The sequence below is a fragment of the Callorhinus ursinus genome, unplaced genomic scaffold, assembly GCF_003265705.2.
Source record: "Callorhinus ursinus isolate GAN/ISIS: 27379988/994484 unplaced genomic scaffold, GSC_fseal_2.0 scaffold13, whole genome shotgun sequence".
In the NCBI taxonomy this organism is placed as follows: domain Eukaryota; kingdom Metazoa; phylum Chordata; class Mammalia; order Carnivora; family Otariidae; genus Callorhinus; species Callorhinus ursinus.
Window position 1 is genome coordinate 29,913,903 of NW_027397075.1, and position 26,385 is coordinate 29,940,287.

General features: G+C 38.4%; 1 protein-coding gene across 14 annotated transcripts in view; it reads left to right on the forward strand.

The window, feature by feature from the left end:
* PRRC2C (proline rich coiled-coil 2C) overlaps positions 1 to 26,385 on the forward strand; it is a 92,796-nt gene that overhangs the window by 12,271 nt on the left and 54,140 nt on the right. For 10 of the 14 annotated variants that reach the window (XR_003209508.2, XR_012380535.1, XM_073900015.1 and 7 more), the window contains exons 2-11: positions 8,161 to 8,322; positions 9,318 to 9,495; positions 11,147 to 11,256; positions 12,352 to 12,477; positions 14,977 to 15,200; positions 21,191 to 21,273; positions 21,754 to 21,887; positions 21,964 to 22,051; positions 23,511 to 23,655; positions 25,252 to 25,305. Coding sequence is in view for 12 of the 14 variants with exons in the window: in XM_073900015.1 (XP_073756116.1) it covers positions 8,211 to 8,322; positions 9,318 to 9,495; positions 11,147 to 11,256; positions 12,352 to 12,477; positions 14,977 to 15,200; positions 21,191 to 21,273; positions 21,754 to 21,887; positions 21,964 to 22,051; positions 23,511 to 23,655; positions 25,252 to 25,305 (1,254 nt within the window). In the remaining 2 variants the exon portion in view is untranslated. The remainder of the gene's footprint in view (positions 1 to 8,160; positions 8,323 to 9,317; positions 9,496 to 11,146; positions 11,257 to 12,351; positions 12,478 to 14,976; positions 15,201 to 21,190; positions 21,274 to 21,753; positions 21,888 to 21,963; positions 22,052 to 23,510; positions 23,656 to 25,251; positions 25,306 to 26,385) is intronic. The other 4 variants (XM_025877433.2, XM_025877436.2, XM_025877443.2 and 1 more) reach the window with 2 other exon arrangements.

Sequence of the window (26,385 nt, forward strand, 5' to 3'; positions counted from 1 at the left end):
TAAAATACTGCCTTTTTTCCTTCTTGATTTCTTCTTTCATCTTAACACTCCCCCGCCCAAAAAAAAATTGTTACAAGGTAACATATATTCATTGCTCAAATCTGGAAAATGCAGATGCTCATGTTTTGGTATATCAAATTTCTACGAAGAATGCTAGTTTCTTACTGTCATTGCTCAGGGTCACAGAAATATGATTACTTTCTCTTCCCTTAAAGGGGGTGTATTTATTATTCAGTAGGCTCTTTTTGTAGACTGACCTTCAGACCCTAATGATTCAGATTTTTAGGTACATAGTAAGCAGGACAGTAATGTAAAAAAATATATATTCTTAATAGCATGCAAATAACAAAAAGCTTTAAAAAAAAAGATTTTATTTATTTATTTGACAGAGAAAGAGAGCACCAGCGGGCAGAGGGAGAAGCAGGCTCCCTGCTGAGCAGAGAGCCCAATGCGGGGTTTGATCCCAGGACCCTGGGATCATGACCTGAGCTGAGGGCAGATGCTTAACCGACTGAGCCACCCAGGTGCCCCAAGCTTTTTTTTTTTTTTTAATACTTATTTGACAGAGAGCACAGCAGGGGGAACGGCAGAGGGAGAGGGAGAAGCACGCTTCCTGGATCCCAGCACCCTGCGATCATGACCTGAGCAGAAGGCAGATGCTTAACTGACTGAGCAACCCATGCGCCCCCAAAAAGCTTTTTAAAATTAAAAGTGATACAAGTAGAGGATAGAGATCCTTTGTTCTTCTGTGACTGTGCCGGTACATTTTTTGAAATCAGAATCTGACAAGTTGAAAAGAAATGCCCCTGTTGAGCTTATCAAGGATTTTTAAATTACTAATTGTGTAAATTGTACCATTTTATTACTTAAGATGTGGATCTGCAGAATGCAGCCATACCTTTTTTTTTTTAAAAGATTTTATTTATTTATTTGAGAGAGAGAATGAGATAGAGCATGAGGGGGGGAGGGTCAGAGGGAGAAGCAGACTCCCCGCCGAGCAGGGAGCCCAATGCGGGACTCGATCCCGGGACTCCAGGATCATGACCTGAGCCGAAGGCAGTCGCCTAACCACCTGAGCCACTCAGGCGCCCCTGCAGCCATACCTTTCTTCAGCAACTGAGATTTTTTTAATTAATTTTCTTCAGTGGCCCTTCATGGCATTTAGAATAAACTGGGCAGTACTCCTTAGCCTAGCCTACTAGACTTCTGCCTACTCTGACTTCCTCTCCTGCCTCTCCCCATGACCTTTACACCTGAACCCTTTTATCCCAGATCAATATTGGGTCCCCCCCCAGTGGTTCTCAACTATGGTTATAGTGGCATACATTGGAGATATTGAGGGTTCAGTTCCAAACCAGTGTAATAAAGCAAATATTTCAATAAAGGCAATGGAATGAAATTTTTTTGGTTTCCCAGTGCATATGAAAAGTATGTTTGTGCTATATTGTAGTGTATTAATTGTGCAATAGCATTATGTTTTTTAATATCTTTTGTATATGTTTTTTTTTTAAGATTTTACTTAATTATTTTAAAGAGAGAGAGAGACAGCATGAGCAGGAGTGGCAGACAGGGAGGGAGAGAGAGAATCTCAAGCAGAGTCCACCCTGAGCTTGGAGCCCAGCATGGGGCTTGATCCTAGGACCCTGAGATCATGACCTGAGCTGAAACCAAGAGTCCGATGCTTAACTGACTGAGCCACCCAGGTGCCCCAGCAATGTATATGCCTTAATTAAAATTTACTTTATTGCTAAAAATGCTAGCCATCATCCTAGCTTTCAGAATTGTAATCTTTTTGCAGTGTAAGATTTTGCTTCCATGTTGATGGTTACTGACCGGATTATTTGTTGCAGCTTCTACATCAGCACTTGCTTCAGCTTGCACTTGTATGTTACAAAGTTGGCTTCTCTCCTTTAACCTCATTAACCAACCTCTTCCAGTTTCAAGTTTCTCTTTAGTTTCCTCACCTCTCTCAGTCTTCATAGAATTGAATAGAGTTAGGGCCTCACTCAGGATTGGGTTTTGGCCTAAGGGAACGTGGCTGTTTGATCGGAATCACTGAAACTTTTCTCCATGTCAGTGGTAAAGGTGTTGCACTTTCATTCCTGTGTCCACTGGAGTAGCACTTTTGACTTTATTTAACAACTTTTATTTCGGGGCACCTGGGTGGCTCAGTTGTTAGCGTCTGCCTTCGGCTCAGGTCATGATCCCAGGGTTAGCCTGGGATCAGGCCCCGTATGGGGCTCCCTGCTCAGCGGGAGGCCTGCTTCTCCCTCTCCCACTCCCCCTGCTTGTGTTCCCTCTCTCTGTGTCTCTCTCTGTCAAATAAATAAATAAAGTCTTTAAAAAAAAAAAAACAACTTTTCTTTTGAATTTACAACTTGGCTAACTTTGGTGCCAGGGGCCTAGCTTTTGGCCTATCCCTTTCTCACTGAACTTAATCATTTCTAGCTTTTAATTTAAAGTGGAGAGACATGAGAATTTTCCTTTCACTTTAACACAGACCCTTGTAGGGTTATTAATTGGCCTAATTTCAATATTGTGTTCCGGGGAACAGCTGGTTGGTGGGCGGTCAGAACACACCCAACATTTATCAGTTAAGTTCACTGTCTTAGTTTGTGGTGCCCCAAAACAAGGATAAAAGTAACCTCAGGGATCACTGATCACAGATCACCAATAACAAATAAAATAATAATGAAAAAGTTCGAAATATGGGAATTACCAAAATGTGATACAGACGTGAAGTAAGCAAATGCTGTGGGAAAAATAGTGCTGACAGACTCGCTCATTTGATGCAGGGTTGCCCCAGACCTTCCATTTGTAAAAAACACCGTATCTGCAAAGCACAATAAAATGAGGTAATGCCTGTACTTAAGAGACACCTGAGGAGCCAGACCCAGTCTGAGAAATTCTGATTTAATTGGTCTGGCACAGGGACTATAGTATCTTTAAAAACCTTCCGGGATAAGTCTGCAGCCTGTTGTTGAGAACTACTGATTGATTTTTCTTCCCTCGTGTCATCTTTTCAGAGAGATCTTTCAGACCTTTGCCATTGTATCCAATCTCTTTCCCCTCTTTGCTGTCCCTTTACCCAGCTGAGTTTTTTTTATTCTTGTATTTTTATTTACTTATTGTTAAAACTTCCATGAAGGCAGGGGCCCCATCTATCTTTCCATTATAGATCTTAACATCTAAGATAGGGTTTGGCAGCTTATTCTCAACACGTTTGTTGTATCTTGTTGAATGAATATTTGTCATTGTAGCAGTGAGGAGGCAATACCAGGTTTATTTCTGTGTAACCTGTAGAGGATTGCTTTGGGAAATTGTATTTCAGAGAATTTACTAAATCCTCCAGCAGGCTTTAAGAGGACATTGGTTTCATTATTTAAGGTTTTAGTATCTAAGGACAAACACACAGAAGGTATGTTATCCCTTGGAATCTTACGGATGTGAGTTAGGTTCTTATGCCAGTGCTCAAAAGGAAGAGATGTTACCATACTTGCAAGTACCTTTGATGGTGTAAGGAGCATTAATGACAGTTGTGTTATGCTCGATGAATATCACTTAACACACAGTAGTTATATGCATCTTTTTGTTATTTTCTCCCATTTTTATTTGCATAAACCACAAGGCAGGTAAGAAGTCAGATGAACCCACACCCATCAACTACTTTTTGTTTACCTATAGTCTTTGTTATTATTCTTGCATATTTTAGATAATGTGTTACACCATTGAGGATAGATTTTTAAATTATTTTAATCATTCGCATTTTTTCATCTTCTGGTCTTGAAACTAATTTTTTTTCCTTTTCAAGTCATTGCTCTTAAAAACATTTGCAATTTTTGGGCGCCTGGGTGGCTCAGATGGTTGAGCGTCTGCCTTCGGCTCAGGTCATGATCCCGGGGTCCTGGGATCGAGTCCCACATCGGGCTCCCTCCTCCTTGGGAGCCTGCTTCTCCCTCTGCTTCTCCCTCTCTCTCTCTCCCTCTCTCTCTCTCCTCCTCTGTCTCTCATGAATAAAAAAAAAAAAAAAAACTAAAAAAAAAAAGAAACTATCCCAAAATTTTAAAAAAAAAAAAAAACATTTGCAATTTTTTTCTTTTCTGTTACAAGACCAAAGTGCATTTACTGTTTAGATATTGCAGTATGTATAACAGAGAGAGTCAAGTTGCTTACAATCAGGTGTATAGCTGCTGCAGCTAATTTCTAATATGGTTTTGTAGACTTTCATACTTGGCATATATATTGTATTTTTCAGTACTTAACATATATTATTTAAAAATCATACATACTTTTTAACATTGTCTTGAGCATCTTTCTGTACAAATCTCTGCTTGTTTTTATAAAGATCTCAAACTAAACATGTTTAAGACAGAACTCTTGCCTCGCCTTCTGCCCCATCGTCCCTAAATCTAGACTTCCTCACTTACTTCATGTCTTGCTTTTCAAGCTCAAGACCAAAATTGTCCTTGTTTCCTCTTTCCTGGCCTCCTCTACCTAGTCTCTATTTTTCAACCACAGCTACATCATGTTGTGCCTAGGCTTCTGTAGTCTATGATGTTTCCATGTTCCACCTTTGGGCCCCCTACAGTCCCTTCTCTACATTGTAGCCAGGTTGTTTTTAAAAACCAAAGTCATGTCTCTGCTCAAAATGAATGCTCAGAATCGCATTGCTTTAAAGATAAAATTTAAAATTCTAATAGGCCTTCTCATCCAACCTTTTCTTTCCCTTTCAACTCTCCCTTTCTTACTAACTTCGACTTCACTAGCTTTTATGTTTTTGAACATGATAAGCATGTCAGGACTTTAGGGCCTTTGCATTTGCTTTTTCGTCAGCCTTGCTTCAAGTCAGCCTTGAAGCTGACTCCTTCCCCCAATAGATCCAAATCAGAAGCCTTTCCCTTAGAGAGGCCTTTAGTGATCAACTAATCTAAAATTATTACACTTTTTTTCCTCATATTGTCCTGTTTAGTTTCATTCATAGCATATGTCACCATCTGAAATAATCCTATTTACCTATATTTTGAATCTCCACATTAGAAAGTAAGACCCCTGAGAGCAGATTCTACTGTGCTGTCAAAGAATTCTTTATTTAACCCAAGGTTGCAAAGATTTTCTCCTTTTCTCTAGTTTTTACATTTTGTCTATGCTCCTTCTTAAAACAAAATTGAGATATGACTAACATATAGCATTGTGTAAGTTTGAGGTATACATGTTGATTTCATGCACTTACATATTGCAGAATAATTACTGCTGTAACATTAGCCGATACTCCCATCACATCAGTTATTTTTTGTGTGTAGTGAGAACATTTAAGATCTTGTCTCATCATCTTTGATGTATACAAGAGAGTATTTTGACTCTAATCATAATGCTGTGCATTAGATCTCCAGAACATACACGTCTTCTAATTTCAAGTTTGTACCCTTTGCTATAGTCCATTTTGAGTTGTTTTGTATATGGTAGAAGTTATGAATCAGAATTCATTTTTTTATGTTATATATGCCTAATTGCTTCAGCACCATTTGTTAAGAAAACTGTCCCTTATTCACTGAATTTTCTTTGCATTTGTAAAAATCAGATGCCTGTATATATTTGTATTTCTATACTCTATTATGTTTCATTGATCAGTCTTTTTTTAGGCCAATACCACACGGTGTTCATGGCTGCTTAACAGATCATGAAATCAGGTGACCTTGGTCCTCCAGCTTTATTCTTTTTAATTTAATTTTTTAAGATTTTGTTTATTTGACAGAGAAAGACAGAGATAGCAACAGAAATAGTGAGAGAGAGCAGGGCGCCTGGGTGGCTCAGTTGGTTAAGCGACTGCCTTCGGCTCAGGTCATAATCCTGGAGTCCCGGGATCGAGTCCCACATCGGGCTCCCTGCTCAGCGGGGAGTCTGCTTCTCCCTCTGACCTTCTTCCCTCTCGTGCTCTCTATCTCTCATTCTCTCTCTCTCAAATAAATAAATAAAATCTTTAAAGAAAAAATAGTGAGAGAGAGCAGGGGGCGGGGAGAAGAGAGAGAAGCAGGCTCCCTCCTGAGCAGGGAGTCCAACTCCGGGCTCGATCCCTGATCCCAAGACCCTGGGATCATGACCTGAGCCAAAGGCAGACAGTTAACCAACTGAGCCACCCGGATACCCCGAACTTTATTATTTTTAAAGTTCTTTTGGTTATTCTAGGTCCTGTCTATTTTTTAATAAATTTTAGAACCAGTTTGAAAATTCTACCACCCTCTCCCCCAGAAATTCCTTCTGTGATTTTGTTTGGAATTGATTTGAATCTATAGATCAATTTGGCAAGGAATCACAATCTTACATATTGGGTCTTTTGACCCACGCACAGGGCATAGCATCATGTATCTAGGTCTTTAATGTTCTATGGTTTTTAATATACTAATCTTGCACATTTTTTGTCGGATGTACTCCTAAGGATTTCATACTTTTAATTGCTAGTATAAGTTGTACTTTAAACTAAAAGTGCTCACACTAACTGGCAAAACCATTATAGTGGAATTGGTTTTTCTGATTTCTGTAGTCTTACTGCTTATGGCTACAAACTTTTTTTTTTTAAGATTTTATTTATTTATTTGACAGAGAGAGACACAGCGAGAGAGGGAACACAGGCAGGGGGAGTAGAAGAGGGAGAAGCAGGCTTCTTGCAGAGCAGGGAGCCCAATGCAGGGCTCCATCCCAGGACCCTGGGATCACGACCTGAGCCGAAGGCAGACGCTTAAGGACTGAGCCACCCAGGCGCCCCACAAATTCTTTGTTTTTAAAAATGCATATTATTTTTTTTTAAAGATTTTATTTATTTATTTGACAGAGACATAGCGAGAGCAGAAACACAAGCAGAGGGAGTGGGAGAGGGAGAAGCAGGCTTCCTGCAGAGCAGGGAGCCTGATGTGGGACTCGATCCCAGGATCCCGGGATCATGACCTGAGCCGAAGGCAGACGCTTAATGACTGAGCCACCCAGGCGCCCTAAAAATGCATATTCTTTTATAGCAGTTCGGTTAGGTACATTAAGGGATAGTTTGTCCTTGTCTTTTTTTTTTTAAGATTTTATTTATTTATTTGACAGAGAGAGAGCACAAGTAGGCAGAGAGGCAGGCAGAGGGAGAAGGAGAAGCAGGCTCTCCACTGAGCATTGAGCCCCACCGTGGGGCTCGATCCCAGGACCCTGGGATCCTGACCCGAGCCGAAGGTAGCCGTTCAACCAGCTGAGCCACCCAGGCACCCCTGTCCTTGTCTTTTGATGGAATTATCATTTGACTCATTTATATTACAGTTATGTGTACTTGATTTATATTTTTTCCTGGTATAGTAGTACTGTAAAACATAAAAACAAGAGTGACTTATAAGCATATGAAAGCATATACTGCCTGAAAACAGAAGCATATAATTAATGGAGGAATGATGTTAATCCTCCTATCATATTTGCATTCCATATGCAGAAACTGATTGATGCCTGTTATCTCAAGCCTGTTAAATTGAATAGTATTTGTTAAATAGACAGTCTCCATAGATTTACTGTATTTGACCTATTCGTTTCAGTATGGGTTAAAATTCCTTTTTTTTTTTTTTAAGTAGACTCCACAGGCAGTGTGGGGCTTGAACACACAATTTTGAGCAGATCAAGGGTAGCATGCTCTACTGACTGAGCCAGCCAGGCGCCTCTGGATTAAAATTCTTATTCTCTGTGATAACAGTTAAGCAGTTACAAACCATAAGTAACTAATATGTTCACTGAACGCAGGGCAATTTAGTTTGATTGATTTTGTTGTGTGTTCGTTCTTCAAATTTGACAGTATTAAACAAGTATGACATTATTATTGATACGAGTTACCGAAGATGGATTTCATCACTTTTTATTTTTCAGAATTTTGGGGGACATTTGAATTTACTGAGAGTTTTTTTTTTTTTTTTTAAGATTTTATTTATTTGAGAGAGCGAGCACGAGCAGGGGGGGACAGGGAGAGGGAGAGGCAGACTCTCTACTGAGCAAGGGATCCTGACATGGAACTCAGTCCCAGGACCCTGGTATCATGACCTGAGTCAAAGGCAGACACTCAACCAATGGAGCCACCCAGGCGCCCCTACTGAGAGTTTCTTTATGCTAAAATTTTCCTCATTTGTCTTTCTTATGTGTGTCTTAAAGGTTTGAAGGGGTGTGACAGGAGGGTTTGGACTCGATGAGTTTCCACCGAAATGTCGGAGAAGTCAGGCCAGAGCACAAAAGCAAAGGATGGGAAAAAGTATGCAACACTCAGTTTATTTAATACTTACAAGGGTAAATCTTTAGAAACTCAGAAAACCACAGGTGAGTAAAATCAAGTGGCATATTTTTATGATTTTCATGGTTTTGTTTTATTGCTATGATTGGTACTCTGGAGCTATTGCTATTAGGAGCTAGGATAAACCCATATTTATGCAACCCTATGTACATTGAGCCTTTTATGTGTGTACTCATTTTTCAGGGGATGAATTAAATGTCTTACAGTAGAAAGTTTATAATTTTTTTAAAAGGATTTTATTAGAGAGAGAGCTAGCAGGAGCATGAGCCGGGAGGGGCACAGAGGAGAGGGAGAAGCAGGCTCCCTGCTGAGCGCAGAGCCTGTGGGGCTCCATCTGGAGACTCCAGGATCGTGACCTGAGATGAAGGCATAGAGGCAGATGCTTAACCAACTGAGCCACCATTTTCAGGGGCCCTAAAAATTGATAAATGTTTTAAAATATGTCTCTTTTTTCCTGTTTGTTGTCAGCAGAAAGTAGAACTATGTGGCTCCAAACGGAGACTTGGTCAATGAGATTGGTAGGCATAGGAATATACAGTAGTGGGTACTTACTCCTGCTTCTAGTTATGGAAGAGAGTCCTGGGATGTTTTGTTTTTTTTTTGATACCTTGGGCCCACTATTTATAGTGAAAGGTGAAACCTGGACCATGTATGGTATATTAGCAGTGTTCATTATGAATGTAAAGTTCACGTATTTATTCTCTAATATACTAAATTTTGAGTTTAAAATAGATTTCTTTAAAGATTACAAAACCACTTAATCGCCTGTGTTTTCCTTTTCATAGTATATAGGATTGTTAGAATGTTTAAGTCATCTTTTCAGTGGCTTGATAGGTTAATATAATTTCTATATTGGATTATTGTTGCAGGTGTGTGGCTTAGTTTTAAAATTCTTATTTTAAGATAAAAGGAAATAATAGTTCAAGATTCCATTGACACCTGTTGTCTTTCTATATTGTTTTAAGAATAAATTGAGCAATAAAATAGATGTTCAAAGAAAGTTGATGTTATTGATCTTTAGTTGCAGCTCGACATGGATTACAGAGTCTTGGAAAAGTTGGTATTTCACGGCGTATGCCTCCACCTGCTAACCTCCCAAGTCTCAAAGCAGAAAACAAAGGCAATGACCCTAATGTGAACATTGTACCTAAAGATGGCACTGGATGGGCATCCAAACAAGAGCAGCATGAAGAAGAAAAGTGAGTCAAAGTCAACTAAAAAATGAAACTATTTCTTTGTAGGGAACTTTTTTTTTTTAAGATTTTATTTTTAAGTAATCTCCACACCCAGTGTGGGGCTCAAACCCACAACCTCGAGATCAAGAGTTGCATGCTGCAGTGACTGAGCCAGCCAGGCACCCTGTAGGGAACTTCTGTTTGCGTTTGTTCTCTGTGCTAGACGTTGAACTATGTATGTTAGGTATCTCAGGCCATTTGAAGTCATTTACATAGTCACCTTTTGATGAATTTTTTTTGTGTGTGAGTAGGTTTAGTGGCAGTATTTCCATGTGTCAAGGTAGAACAGATGACGGAATTGCTAATCACAGCTTTTCTTATGTACTGTGTCAGACTCCCTCGAACCCCCACCATATCAGGCATTCACTTTCTAATATAATTAAGAGTTGATTCTATTAAATAATTTCCATGATGCTAAGAATTTCTGTCTGCCTGGTTCACTGAAACTATACCTGATGCACATTTTAAGTGCTCAAGTAATACTATTTAAATGAATAAAGAATTAGCAAGCAGGCTACGATAGAATTAATAATGTCCCTTTTAATCATTCAGCATATATTTAGCATTCTGTATTTCAGGGATTATGCAAAGCTCTTAATTTCTTGAATGACCAAGTGAAGTAGTGGTAATTTAGAAAAATAATACAAGTAATTAGGTACTTGATGCTTTTTGCCTGTATCTGTTATCAAATTTCTGTACTCCTATTTGGGGAGCTTTATATAGTAAATTTGACTTTACTTGGATAAAACTTGTCAAAGACATTGTTCTCTGTTTCTTAGTTGTTGTAGATTTATTTTGTAGTAGCAAGCCAGTTACAAGGTCTGAGTGTACCAGAAATATATTGCCTCTCTTAAGTCTCTTAACTACTACCTTTTTCATTTTCAAGCATTAACTCATTACAAAGATTGACTAAAACTGTAGATTCTTTTAAAACACCTTTTACTCGGGCACCTGGGTGGCTCAGTCATTTAAGTGTCCAACTCTTGACTTTGGCTCAAATCATGATCTCAGGGTTCTGAGATCGAGCCCTGCATCAGGCTCTGCACTAGGCATGGAGCCTGCTTAAGATTCTCTCTCTGCCCCTCCCCCCCAACCCCACCCCTCCAAAAACAAAACAAAACAAAACACCTTTTACTCTTGGGGAGGTATCAGGCAAGTTGCTGTTACCTCTTTGAATAACAGTAATAAGTACAGTGGTGAACCTGTTGACTGTCAGATGGAGAGTTTCCTTAGCTTTAGCCCTGGCTAAGTCCACCAGTCCAGACAGTATGTATACCTACAATGTTATTTCTAATTATATATAAATGTTTACTTCTTTAAAATAGATTTTGGTAGCTATACTCAATAATGAGTGTTTCTTTTTTTCTTTTTTACAAAATGAAAAACAAGTAAAGCTATCTTCTCCTTGGGTTATTAAAAGGAAGAAATGAAAGGGGATGAAAAGAGCTATACTTTATTTAAAGGAATGTTGCAGAGGAAAAGCGTTTGAGAGATGCATCTATGAGTAAATATGTAGCCAAAACAGTTATACACAAATTTACCTTAACTACGATATTCATTTTTATTTTATTTGAACATACAATATGTGAAATAATGGATTCATATTTTTTTTAAGAACACCAGAAGTTCCACCAGCACAGCCAAAACCTGGGGTTGCAGCTCCCCCAGAAGTAGCACCTGCTCCCAAATCTTGGGCCAGTAACAAGCAAGGTGGGCAAGGAGATGGTAAGTGGACATAAGCTGGGGAAACTTGCTAGGTTTGATAGTTACTGAACAGCCATGCAGGAGATAAGGGGTGGATTTTGACAGGGGCAGAAAACGTTGTCAAGGATATACTCAGGTCCTAAAAAACGGTCTTTCTTTCAACTGTTGGGGTAGTTAAGTTTCAGTGCCAAGATCCATGTATGAGCCAATGATAGGGATTTAAAAAGGAGTCTTTAAGATACTCTCCCACATTGTTTTTATCTTCACCCTACATGACCAGAAAAAACTTTGTACCTTCTGCTCTTTGGGGCATAAAAGTACCCAGATACTGTATAAATGGCTAGAAGCTATATTTATCACCATCTGTGCTCCCTAACCTCTTCTATTTCAAACATGTGCTACTCAGGATTTCCATGGTAGAGAAGAGCTAGACAGTAGCTATAAAGCATGGTAGCTGTAATACTACCCACCTAAGGAATGATGGACTCCCTAGCAGAATTTAAATTTTCCACTTGCAAAACAGGTCTATAAAACATTGTATAGAAAATCTACGCCCTATCTATGCCCTCAAGTTAATAAAATCAGATCTTTTAATTTAATAGAAGGATATAAATAATAGGCAAGTAGGTAGGTAGATGGGTGAATGGGTGACTAATGAGGTGCAGTCAGTATCTCAGTGATAAATTTAGTGAAGGCATTTTAGCCTCATTGTGATACTTGCAGTGTTGATTCATATATTGTTTCAGTAATACTGTTTGGTTCTTAGAGTTATTAGCAAAAGAGTTTGACTTTTTGAAAAATGTAAGGAGTTATTGTAAAAGAAAAACAGGAGTGAAATTCTCATTTTCCTTATCTTTAATGAGTCCTGAACAATGTCTGGCAGATTCCTTTCTTAGATTTTTATCTCCTCATGGCTGTTCATTAACTTTCCAAGGGATTCTAATTCTAAATAAATGTTAAAGTTTTATGGATACAAACAGTGGAATAATTATATATATAGAATTATATATATATATGGAATAATTTATCAGAAAAGCAGAGTCCTCTATCGTGGGAGGGTTTTTTCATTATCTTCAGTATAAAAATTACATTTAATGTTTTAAAAAAAATCTGTAGGAATCCAGGTGAATAGTCATTTTCAGCAAGAATTTCCCAGCCTGCAGGCAGCTGGGGATCAGGAAAAAAAAGAAAAAGAAACAAGTGATGACAATTATGGACCTGGACCCAGTTTACGCCCACCAAGTAAGAATACTTTTTATTTCATAGAAATAGTGAATGAGATCGTATTTGTATTTTATTTTGTAACATAACCCACCCAATATTATTGTATGTGTAACTTACCTCCTTTGAAAAGACAGAGTAACTGCTGTCATTCTGGTGTGGTTTTCACATGCACAGCATTGGTATAACTTAGAGAACATGTTGGGGTGCCTGAGTGGCTCAGTTGACTGCCTTCGGCTCAGGTCGTGATCCTGGAGTCCCGGGATCAAGTCCCGCATCGGGCGGGATCCCTGTTCGGCAGGGAGTCTGCTTCTCCCTCTGACCCTCTTCTCTCTCGTGCTCTCTCTCTCTCATTCTAATCTCTCTCTCAAATAAATAAATAAAATCTTTAAAAAAATAATAAAATAAAAGAACATGTTGGAAATGTACATCTTGGGCCTCACACCCAACCCACTAAATTAGAAATCTGCATTTTAACAAGATTCCTGGGTGAGTTCTTTGCACATTAATATTGGTCATTTTTACAGTAGTAAAAATTTGGAACCAACCCCTCTAATATGCAAATATTTATTTGTAAATCATATCGATTTATCTGCTACTCTGTTAACATTCAGTGATCCTGTGCTTTCTGAACTCACACCAAAGAACCAAATAAATTTGGATAGTAAGAAATACTTGTATTATGGACATAAAGGAAGAGCTAAAAATAGAAATATAAAATCCTTGAGATTAAGTGTCTTATTTATTAATTATATTAGTTTTCTATTGTCTTTACCAAATATCTGAAAGGATCTTGTATACATGGGAGATTTCTCTTTTCGGTGATGGTTACAAATCTGTATTTCTGATAACCTAATACATTTTATACTTATGGCTCATTTCTTGTCTGGGTAAATCATCTTTTCTTATTTTTATTTTTAATTGTTACATAGTTGATGTATTTATATTAGAAATAGATTGTCAGCTGTATTTTCTTTATTTTTTTAAGATTTTTTTATTTTTAATTTTAAGTAACTTCTACACTCAACATGGGGCTTGAGCTTACAACCCTGAGATCAGGAGTTCCATGCTGTACCCACTGAGCCAGCCAGGCACCCCTCTATTATTTTCTTGTTCAGTTGATTTTCACCAGTTATCTGTTCCTGCAGAGCAGATTTGGCAGCTTAAAACAACAACTGAACTAGACTTAATGATTTCACACAGTATCCAAGGGTCAAAGAATCTTTGAGCTGCTTAGCTAGGAGTTGTGGCACAGGAACTCTCTCAACAACCTTGCAGTATGTCATCTAATGCTGACTTGACAGGGCTACTGTTCCAGGCTCACTCGTGGTAGCTCTTTTGTGTCTGGGCTGCTCACAGCATTGCTTCCCCAGATAAAGTAAAGAGTGACAGGACTACTCCCACTCAGGATGGAAGCCCAGTCTTTTATAACTTAACCCCATAAGAGACACATCATCACTGCTGCTTTATTCTGTAGGTAACACAAACCAATCCTGGTACAGGGTGTGAATACCAGGAGGTAGAAACCCATTTTGTGTCATCTTAGAGGCTACCTACCAAAGAGATATCCTTATAAAATCATTTACCTATTTTACTGAGTGTAGTTTTACCAGATACTATAGTCACTAAATTTGCCCCCTTGGGCACATGTAACTAGCCATAGTAGCCTGAAAACAGATAAGGGCATTACTGTCACCACAGGACTCCCAACCCTCTTCCCTCAGGACACCTCCAGGTATAACAGTGACTTTAATCTCTATAACAAATAATGGTAAAGCTCAATAGAAAAGTTTTTTTTTTTTTTAAGATTTTATTTTTTATTTATTTGACACGGAGAGAGACAACAAGAGAGGGAACACAAGCAGGGGGAGTGGGAGAGGGAGAAGCAGGCTTCCCACGGAGCAGGGAGCCCAAGGCAGGGCTCGATCCCAGGACCCTGGGATCACGACCTGAGCCAAAAGCAGACGCTTAACGATTGAGCCACCCCTCGATAGAGAAGTTCTAATATTTTCTTCCCCAACCCCAGTATTTGCTTTTGGTGGTACCCTCTGTGGTACGTTTGCTCTGCTTTGGAAGCCACTGTTCTTGATATCCTAAACACTTTGAAAGCAGTAGGACATAGATTAGATTTTCACTACTCCTTCACTGTGTTTTGTTACTCTGTTGAATTGTGTTAATGTGCCTAGTTTGATTTCACTGTATTCCATTTTCAGCTTTTTTCTTATGCCCCTCCCCCTTTTTAATTTCAATTCTAAATTCTGTGGAGCTGTTTCTTTGTTTTATTTATTTATTTTTTAATATTTATTTATTTGACAGAGAGAGAGACAGCAAGAGTGGGAACACAAGCAGGGGGAGTGGGAGAGGGAGAAGCAGGCTTCCCGCGGAGCAGGGAGCCCGATGTGGGGCTCGATCCCAGGACCCCGGGATCATGACCTGAGCCGAAGGCAGACGCTTAACGACTGAGCCACAGGCACCCTGTTTCTTTGTTTTAATTGAATTTCTTACCTCTCTCCATACCAGATGTTGCTTGTTGGAGAGATGGTGGTAAGTCTGCTGGATCACCTTTGACATCTGACCAAGATGAAAAGCTCTCTGGCCAGGATGAAAGCACGGCTGGAACATCAGAACAAAATGATATCCTCAAAGTGGTGGAAAAGAGGATAGCTTGTGGTCCTCCACAGGCTAAACTGAATGGACAGCAGCCTGCTCTTGCTTCCCAGTACAGAGCTATGATGCCTCCTTATGTAAGTATTGTTAAAGAGGCAAGTTGTTAAATAAGAGGTTTTTGCTCTGGGTTCCATGGAGAGAATTAGAATGGGGAAAAGTTTAGGTCTTTATTTGCATTAACATCTAACTAAAAATTAGCATTTTCCTTGATTATGGATGCAGGAAATAAATCACAGAAGTATCAGGAGTACCCTAGTTTTTATCATTAATAGGGATCGTATTTATTTTCATTTCCTATCATATTGTGGATATGGCAAAATATACTCAGTAATACTTCAAAGTAGTTATTAGACCCATGGGTAGCCCCACTTGTTATTTAATGAAAGCACATACATTACCATATCATAAATTCGCTTTTTCAATACTGTGTTAACAAAATTTTAGCATAATTGTTTTCTTTTGTAGTACTCTGTGTTTTAGGTTATGTATTTAAAACATTTCTATGAGAAGAGATTTCATAGGATTGACCAGACTGCCAAGGGGGGTTGTTCATGGCACAAAAAAGGTTAATATGTGCTTTAGCTTTAAAGTTTTTATTGGTAAACATACCTTTTACATTCTTTTTAATTTCTCATTATGGAATATTTTGAACATATGCAAAAACAGAAATAATAGTACAGTGAGCCCCCCCCTTCTTCTATATCTACCACCCATCTTCAGTAGTTAATCAACTTGTGGTTAGTCTTGGTTCAGCTATTTCCCACCACCTCCAGTTACTGAAGCAACATTTTAGATACATCGTTTCATCCATATATGTTTTAGGTTGTATTTTAAAACATAAAAACTAGGAGAAAAATCCACCATGGCATTATCACACCTAAAAGGAAAGTTTTGCTTTTTTATCTAAAAAAAAAAAAATTTTTTTTAAAAAGATTGATTTATTTATGGGTTGGACAGAGAGAGGAGGAAGGGGAGTCTTTTTTTTTTTTTTAAGATTTTATTTATTTGAGAGAGAATGAGAGAGAGAGAGCACGAGAGGAAAGAGGGTCAGAGGGAGAAGATGTGGGACTCGATCGCGGGACTCCAGGATCATGACCTGAGCCGAAGGCAGTCGCTTAACCAACTGAGCCACCCAGGCGCCCGAGGAGGGGGAGTCTTAAGCAGACTCTGCCCTGAGTGCAGAGCCTGGCATGGGCTCGATCTCATGACCCTGAGATCACAACCTGAGCCGAAACCAAGAGTCATACATGCGACGGACTGTGCCACCCAGGCGCCCCTAAAAAAAGTTTTTAAAAACATCAAGTCAGTATCCCGATTTCTCTGGTTTTCTCATGATTAGGATCCAAATATTTGAGATTGATATTTTTCTTAGGAATCCTGTTGCCTTTGGTTACTTCTTTCCCTCCATCTCCCTCACTCTCTCTTTTTTGGGGGGGGGAGCTTGTTATTTATTTGTTATCCTGTGGAGTTTTTCATAGTCTGGATTTTGCTGATTCTATTTTTGTAGTTTAATATATATTTATGACCCATATATTTCTGTAAATTAATAGGTAGATTTGGTGCCCTCAAACCTTTGTTTGCTGTCAGCCTTCTGTGAAATGATAGGGTAAACTACATGTGCCCAAGTAAATAAATTAACATTTTTCAGGAGACCATTAATCTCAAAGAGAGTAAGGGTCTGGTTCTTATACTTATTTTTATTATGACTTAATTCCTAAGTATTCAGGCACTAAATATCCATATTTTTTCATATTTTCTTTGTATTTAATTATTCTAGGGGAGAGGAGGGAAATAAATAATTAAAAATATATATATTTTTAATTTAGGAGCATGATAAAAATCAGTCATATAAGCATATAAGAAAAATTATTGAAAAATTATTTACACCAAACTGCTTGTCTCCTAATAGTTTCCAAATTGTTCTTCCAAAGACCCCTGAATTTTCAGGCCTGGGGTTTGGGATGGTTGAAGGGAAAGTTTTAAAAGGGGAGACCAAGCAGGCTTTTTTCCAGTTTCATCAATCATTTTATAGTTCCACTAACAAAAACAAATTTTTTATTGTTATGTTAATCATCATACATTACATCATCAGTTTTTGATGTAGAGTTCCATGATTCATTGCTTGTGCACAACACCCAGTGCTCCATGCAGAATGTGCCCTCTTTAATACCCATCACCAGGCTAACCCATCCCCCTACCCTCCTCCCCTCTAGAACCCTCGGTTTGTTTTTCAAAGTCCATCGTCTCTCCTGGTTCGTCTCCCCCTCCGACTTACTCCCCTTCATTCTTCCCTTCCTGCTATCTTCTTCTTTTTCTTTTTTCTTAACATATGTTGCATTATTTGTTTCAGAAGTACAGATCTGTGATTCAACAGTCTTGCACAATTCACAGCACTCACCATAGCACATACCCTCCCCAATGTCTATCACCCAGCCACCCCATCCCTCCCACCCCCCACCACTCCAGCAACACTCAGTTTGTTTCCTGAGATTAAGAATTCCTCGTATCAGTGAGGTCATATGATACATGTCTTTCTCTGATTGACTTATTTCACTCAGCATAACACCCTCCAGTTCCATCCATGTCGTTGCAAATGGCAAGATCTCATTCCTTTTGATGGCTGCATAATATTCCATTGTGTATATATACCACATCTTCTTTATCCATTCATCTGCCGGTGGACATCTTGGCTCTTTCCATAGTTTGGCTATTGTGGACATTGCTGCTATAAACATTGGGGTGCACGTACCCCTTCGGATCCCTACATTTGTATCTTTGTGGTAAATACCCAGTAGTGCAATTGCTGGATCGTGTGGTAACTCTATTTTCAACTGTTTGAGGAAACTCCATACTGTTTTCCAGAGGGGTTGCACCAGCTTGCATTCCCACCAACAGTGTAGGAGGGTTCCCCTTTCTCCACATCCCCGCCAACATCTGTCGTTCCCTGACTTGTTAACTTTAGCCATTCTGACTGGTGTGAGGTGGTATCTCATTGAGGTTTTGATTTGGATTTCCCTGATGCCGAGCGATGTGGAGCACTTTTTCATGTGTCTCTTGGCCATTTGGATGTCTTCTTTGGAAAAATGTCTGTTCATGTCTTCTGCCCATTTCTTGATTGGATTATTTGTTCTTTGGGTTTTGAGTTTAATAAGTTCTTTATAGATTTTGGATACTCGCCCTTTATCTGATATGTCATTTGCAAAGATCTTCTCCCATTCTGTCGGTTGTCTTTTGGTTTTGTGGACTGTTTCTTTTGCTGTGCAAAAGCTTTTTATCTTGGTGAAATCCCAATAGTTCATTTTTGCCCTTGCTTCCCTTGCCTTTGGCGATGTTTCTAGGAAGAAGTTGCTGTGGCTGAGGTCGAAGAGGTTGCTGCCTGTGTTCTCCTTTAGAATTTTGATGGACTCCTGTCTCACGTTTAGGTCTTTCAACCATTTGGAGTCTATTTTTGTGTGTGGTGTAAGGAAATGGTCCAGTTTCATTCTTCTGCATGTGGCTGTCCAATTTTCCCAACACCATTTGTTGAAGAGACTGTCTTTTTCCCATTGGACATTCTTTCCTGCTTTGTCAAAGATAAGTTGACCATAGAGTTGAGGGTCCATTTCTGGGCTCTCGATTCTGTTCCATTGATCTATGTGTCTGTTTTTGTGCCAGTACCATACTGTCTTGATGATGACAGCTTTGTAATAGACCTGGAAGTCCGGAATTGTGATGCCGCCAGCTTTGCTTTTCTTTTTCAATATTCCTCTGGCTATTCAGGGTCTCTTCTGGTTCCATACAAATTTTAGGATTCTTTGTTCAATTTCTTTGAAAAAAGTGGATGGTATTTTGATGGGGATTGCATTGAATGTGTAGATTGCTCTAGGTAGCATTGACATCTTCAAAATGTTGGTTCTCCCAATCCATGAGCATGGAACGTTTTTCCATTTCTTTGTGTCTTCTGCAATTTCTTTCATGAGTATTTTATAGTTTTCTGAGTACAGATCCTTTGCCTCTTTGGTTAGATTTATTCCTAGGTATCTTATGGTTTTGGGTGCAATTGTAAATGGGATCGACTCCTCGATTTGTCTCTCTTCTGTCTTGTTGTTGGTGTATAGGAATGCCACTGATTTCTGTGCATTGATTTTATATCCTGCTACTTTACTGAATTCCTGTATGAGTTCTAGCAGTTTTTGGGTGGAGTCTTTTGGGTTTTCCACATACAGTATCATATCATCTGCAAAGAGTGAGAGTTTGACTTCCTCTTTGCCGATTTGGATGCTTTTGATTTCTTCTTCTTGTCTGATTGCTGTGGCTAGGACTTCTAATACTATGTTGAATAGCAGTGGTGATAGTGGACATCCCTGCCGCGTTCCTGACCTTAGGGGAAAAGCTCTCAGCTTTTCCCCATTGAGAATGATATTTGCTGTAGGTTTTTCATAGATGGCTTTTATGATATTGAGGTATGTACCCTCTATCCCTATACTCTGACGAGTTTTGATGAAGAAAGGATGCTGTACTTTGTCAAATGCTTTTTCTGCATCTATTGAGAGGATCACATGATTCTTGTTCTTTCTTTTGTTAATGTATTATATCACGTTGATTGATTTGCGGATGTTTTTAAAACCATCACTATATATGGAGAATTTAAAGACTGTTTCTACACTTATTTTGTGGCAAATTCCTAAATTTTAAGCATTTAATACATCAAATTAATCTCTATGTCTGACTAATCAGCAGAAGAGGGATCTAATGAAACTTTACCTGTGCACATTTGCCTCCAACTGTGTTTTTGCTAACTTTCAGTACAGGATGATGTAACCAAAAATTCTCAGCATTCGCCAGACTAAAAGCTTCTCCATCTGAGCTTCAGCTGCTGCTTAACTTAAAATTAACTTGCTCTAACCCTACTTAGAAATGCATCTTTAGATGGAATGATCATATAAACAGCCTTTCTTCAAGTACAGAGTAATTTCTTTACCTAACAGGTTTTGGTTTTTTTTTTTTTTTAAAAGAAAAGCTAATCTATTTCAGGATGTAAATTACGTGTTTAAGGTAATACAGTCTTTTCTTTCTTGCCTGCCTTCCTTCCCTTCTCACTCCCTCCCACCCTCTCTCCTTTCTTTTTCCCCCCTCTTTCCTTCTTTTTCTTTATTTTTTCTTTTCTTTTCTTTTCCTTCTTGTATTTTGACCTGGTTATAAGCAAATAGCTAGAAGCACATCTTTTGACATTTGTTCCCTTCTCTTGGCGGTGTTGTCTTCATACTCTAACTTCTCCTAAACTTCACTTCTCAAATCCAAGTTCCCATAGAGAGCAACATCCTTGTACCTCAGCTTATGATAATGATCTGTATATTAGCTTGAATCAGAATCCACCTATTTCCAACCCCTGGGAAATCTCCCATACCCACTATCTTCCTCACTCCCCTGGATTATGGACCATACTTTTATCTAAACTGAATTTCTCGGGGCACCTGAGAGGCTCAGTTGTTAGGCGTCTGCCTTCGGCTCAGGTCATGATCCCAGGGTCCTGGGATTGAGCCCTGCATCTGGCTCCCTGCTTGGCGGGAAGCCTGGTTCTCCCACTCCCCGTTTGCGTTCCCTGTCTTGCTTTCTCTCTCTCTGTCAGATAAATAAACTAAAATCTTTAAAATAAACTGAATTTCTCTTTACCAACAAATCTGCCTTCAGTTAATCTATTGCATTATGATGAAGTGTCACATTATTTCCTTTCAGGTATTTGAACTTAGGGCTCTGCAGGTCCCTGGGGTGCATGCATGTTGTCTTTTTAGGTTTTTCATGTTGGTACATAATCATGTGATTTTGTTAATGCGATAGCAGAAGTTCTTTCTAGGATGTGTCCTAGTTATTATCCATGTTTGTAAAGTCTTGCTAGATGCAGTAGTCTTTAACAGATGGCTTGTTATTGAGGGTGAATGATGATTTATACCAGCTGATACACCAATTATTTATAGAATGGTTTATTATAATCTTTCTTTCTATAAATTGAGGTTTAGTTAGGGTGATCTCTTTTATATATATACATAACTTGGTTGCAGAATTTACCAATTTTGTTTTCTTCATTCAGATGTTTCAACAGTATCCGAGGATGGCGTATCCTCCTCTTCATGGTCCCATGAGGTTTCCACCTTCTTTATCTGAAACAAACAAGTAAGACTATTAAATGATAAAAGTTGCCAAGGCACGAGGGCACATATGCTCATTAAGATTTTCTGGAGGTTGAATGGATTGTGATGATTGATTCATTATTTTGACCTCAGAGTACAGTTGCCATGAACAAATAATTGACTTTTATAAGATAGAACAATACTTTATTCTTCTAAAACTTTAAATTGACGTTAAGATTCTGAAAACTGAAAATCATGGCATGACAGTTGTTTATCCTTTCTTCCTTCCATGATGTTAATGACGCCCCATTTTCTTTTCTTTTTTTTTTTTTTGTTTAATGTGAGACTCGAACATTCTCCTCATTAGAATTTCTTCATACACATGTCAGGTGCAGAATATTTTGTACATCAGACAATACTAATGTTGAATTGAAATGAACTAAATTCCAGTCTTTTAATATTTACATAATTTAGAATCATTAAAACTTTGTATCTTTTCCCCTCCTAACCTCTTGTTCATTAGAAGCCTTCGAGGAAGGGGTCCACCTCCTTCATGGGCCTCTGAGCCTGAACGCCCCTCCATCCTTAGTGCTTCAGAACTAAAGGAGCTTGATAAATTTGATAACCTAGATGCTGAAGCTGATGAAGGTTGGGCAGGTAAGAGGCAAAATTAATTGTTTTTAGTTTTTGGATGTTTTTAAACAGTCAGTCTGAATTTTCCTTAATTTACTAGGTGCTCAGATGGAAGTAGATTATACAGAACAGCTGAATTTCAGTGATGATGATGAGCAAGGAAGTAGTAGTCCTAAAGAAAACAGCAGGTAAGCTATTGGAACAACTTCCACGAGTAATACTATGAATTCATTGATATAACATTATCCATTTATGCAGAGAGGTTTCATTAATAGTCATTTGTTCCTTTTTTATAGAATTTCTATATTCTACTCCAAGAACTTACTGAGTGGGAAGTTGACTAATAAGCCAAATTTAAAGTACAGCTAGTCAAGGAATTAAAGTTTGATGCTTCTAAAGAAAATACATATTTTAAAAAAGATGTTTAGATCCTGGCCATCTAATTGGTGATTTTTTTTTTTTTAATTTTATTTATTTATCAGAGAGAGACACAGCAAGAGAGGGAACACAAGCAGGGGGAGTGGGAAAGGGAGAAGCAGGCTTCTCGCTGAGCAGGGAGCCCAATGTGGGGCTCATTCCCAGGACCCAGGGATCATGACCTGAGCTGAAGGCAGACGCTTAATGACTGAGCCACACAGGTGCCCCTAATTGGTGATGTTTTTTTTTTAAAGATTTTATTTATTTGAGAGAGAGAACGAGAGAGAGAGAGCACATGAGAGGGGATAGGGTCAGAGGGAGAAGCAGACTCCCCGCTGAGCAGGGATCCCGATTCAGGACTCGATTCTGGGACTCCAGGATCATGATCCGAGCCAAAGGCAGTCGCTCAACCAACTGAGCCACCCAGGCGCCCTAATTGGTGATATTTTGAAAGACAATATCAGAGACTATTTCAAACTTGTTACTTGCATATTACATATTTACAAAATTGGAGAAAAATTACTTGAATTACTATAGCTGCTTTTTTAAACTTGAGCAAGCAACATTAAAGTTTGAAAAATGGGAGCTTTTCATCTCTAATATAGGGACATCAGAGTCAGAAATATATGGATTATATACCATAAAAATTGGGCTCTTAAAATACAAGGAGCTTGCATGCACATGCAATTAGTTGTTAGAAGTTTTGGTAGAATTGGTAGAGTTTCTAGCCATGGCATTGTAATATACTGCTGTTTCATGATCAGTTCTGAGATGCCTGGCACTTGTGATTTTAAAAAATACTATAGTTTGACTTCTGTCTTTTCATTAAGTCAGAATAAGAATACAGGTATTAATTATAATATTACTTGGTTGCACTTAGATGAGACTTTTTGGGTGGGGGTCAATCAAATGGTTGGGATATATTCCTTTGTGAAGTTGTATGTCAAGATTGAGTGTCCATATTTGACAGCTACTCTACTGCACTCTACACCTTGTGATGATAGCTTAGCCAAACCTAGGTCCTAACACATTATAGACATATGGCATATATTTACTGAATGAATGAATGAATGAATAGCACCATTGGTCACAAGACCATCTCATTTCTTGATATATTCCCACTCCACCCACTAAAACTATAGAGAAATAATCTTTATAGACAAAATGCTTTTACTTAGGTGTAGTCTGTCCACTTTACTTTCTTATTTCACCTGGATTTTGATTGCTTAGTGAGGATCAAGGTTCAAAAGCTTCTGAAAACACTGAAAACCGAAAAGAAGCAGATGAAGCTTGCAACACGAAGTCATCTTCTCAGATACCTGCCCAGCCATCAGTATCAAAAGGTCCCTATGGGAAGGGACCTCCATTTAATCAGGTTTGTTGGACTTAAGATCGTTTTCACTACCTGTACCTTGGTTGAATTAATCTTGTAATCATAAAATTGAAAGAAGAATTAGGAAAAGGAAACTGTATCTTTTGTCTTGAATAGTTGTACATCTAAACCATAATTTTATTGCATTATTAATAGGAACTGTCAATACAGTAGCTAAAATTAACAACTAGAAACTAAAGTTTCACCTTTTTTCTGTCTTGTAACTGTTTGGTCCTATTAAAGTGGAGGTTTAAACTTTTTCCAAACATTGCTAAGTGCTTTATGGTTTACTGAGTTCTTTGTAAATTCTAGTCAGTATTCATATGTGAAATAATACAGTGAGTAGGGAAATCACACATAAGGAGTAGAGAAATCTATTAAGTGTGAGTCATTTTGAAGAACATTGTTAAAGGAAATAATGTAGGTAAACAGATACACTTGATCCTACTTCCAAGAAACTGCATTGCAAGCTGGGAATTAAAAAGGGCTGTCATCCAGAGAGTCCACTTGACTCATAGTGTACTCAGCATATATTTGTTGAATTCATACAAAACAGATGGAGGAACTGGTCCCTTCAAGGAGATAAAAGGTAGATAGCTAACGGTCTCTGTAAAATGAAAAGACATCAAATATCATTTGCGAGACAGTGTGATAAATGGTGTGACAGAGCGCACATAATGAGTTCTTAGAGCATTCTCCGGAAAAGGTTTTGCAAAAGACTTGGTACTTGAAGTGGGAATTAGCCAGTAAACAAAGGGAAGAGAGAAATTTCAAGCAGTGGGAACATGTTCAGAGTAGAGAAGCACGAGAAAGCATGGCACATTCTAGAAGTCTCCAGTAGTTTGATAGAGGAGAGGAGTTAAGACAGCTGCATAATAACCAGTTGTTAAATGTATGTTATACAAGGAAGTTTGAATTTTGTTCTTAAGGCATTGATTAGTCATTGGAGAATAAATTTGTGAACTCGAAAAAGGATTTTTCAAGTTTTTTTTTTTTAATAAAATTCATGTTTTATGTGACTTAAATTTACTGGCTTGACATGGGGAGTGATAATCCTTTCCCATGAAAGAATAAAGGAATATCATATACCATATCTTGATGCTTTGATTTGTGTGTGTGTGTGTGACATTGTATTAGCAAGTGAATAGTGTTGTGAAGTGTAGCAAGTGAGAATGTATTGTATTTGATTCCAATATGTTTTAGATGTTTCATTTCTTTAGATAAATCTCATACATTTAGTTTGCCATTAGGAAAAAATGCAGAAAAAGAATAGGGCTTATGTAAATAAAATTCCAAATTAAAGGCGTACTTCTCCACTGCCAAATTACCTGTGGTAGAATTTCAGAATTTATACACTAAAATTCTACTTTTTGCAAAGTCCATTTGAGATTCTAATCTTATTAAAATGGCAGAGTGATTTTATAGAATATAATGTTATCATGCAGTGAGTGGTGTACTTTTATTAAAAAAGAGAAAAGGATGAAGATGGTTTACTGTTTGCCATCTTGTAGTGCCACTGAAGAAAGTTTACGTTCAGTAATATTTCCAGTAGATATCTTTTATCTGGTTATTTTGTAATATTCCTTATCTTTATTATAGGAACGTGGACCATCTTCACACCTGCCACCACCTCCAAAATTGCTTGCACAGCAGGTAAATGTTAAATGCTTCTTTGTGGTCTGTATGTATTATTTGATTTTATTTCTTTAATGGAAAGATTTCTGTATGTTTCTTACAACTTTTATGAAACAACTAGGGTTATTACCTTGTTAGTTCTTTGCATATCTTCCTCTTTTTTCTCCTCTTCGTTCTCAGTTGATAGGCATGCTCCTAATTTCTCTAAGAAAATGAGAAGCAACTGTTTTTCCCATTTCAGTGCCCTTCTTATTCTGACTTCTTCCTATCTTTGCTGCTAAGGGCAACCCTTCTTACTGTTCCTTTGCTCCCACCTTCTATCACTTATCGGTAATATTATCTCCCATCTTAAACTTTTTAAAAAAATCAACCCTTCTTTAACTCTCACTACCCTCCATCCCCCTATAGTTTCCACCCTATTTCTCTGTTCTCCTTCATGGCAAAATTGTTTTAGTGAGCTATTTGCACTTACTGTCTTCACTTTCTCTCTCAATAACCCTTTACGGTTACACGAATATTACCACTATGCCTTTGAAACTATTATTATGAAGATCAGTAATGGTTTCCGTCTTGCCAAATTCAGTTCTGTTGTCTTCATTTTACTTAATTTCAGTAGCGGTTGACATAGCTAATCTTTCCATCCTTCCTAAAAGACCATTTTTTTTACTTTTAAGACATCACACTTACTGTGTTCTCTTCTTCAATTTGTATTTTTTGTGGGCCTTTATGGGGGGGGGAGCGCACGCACGCACACACACAGGAAGGGGGAGGGGCAGAGAGGGGGGGAACGAGAATCCCGAGCAGACTCCCCACTGAATGTGGAGCCCGACTCGGGACTTGATCCCACAACATTGAAATCATGACCTGAGCCAAAATCAAGAGTCAGACGCTTAACTAAGCCACCCAGGTGCCCCTGGGTGTTGGAGGGTTAAGGGTTGTGTTCTTATTCCTTTTTCTGACTGTATCCTTTCCTTGGAAGATTTCATAAATGTGCTTATGGTACTTAAATATATGTTATCTGTAGCCCTTAAAGTTCTACGCTAACTTCAAGAGTCATGTATTTAGTGATCAATTAAGCATCTCCACTTGGATTTCTGA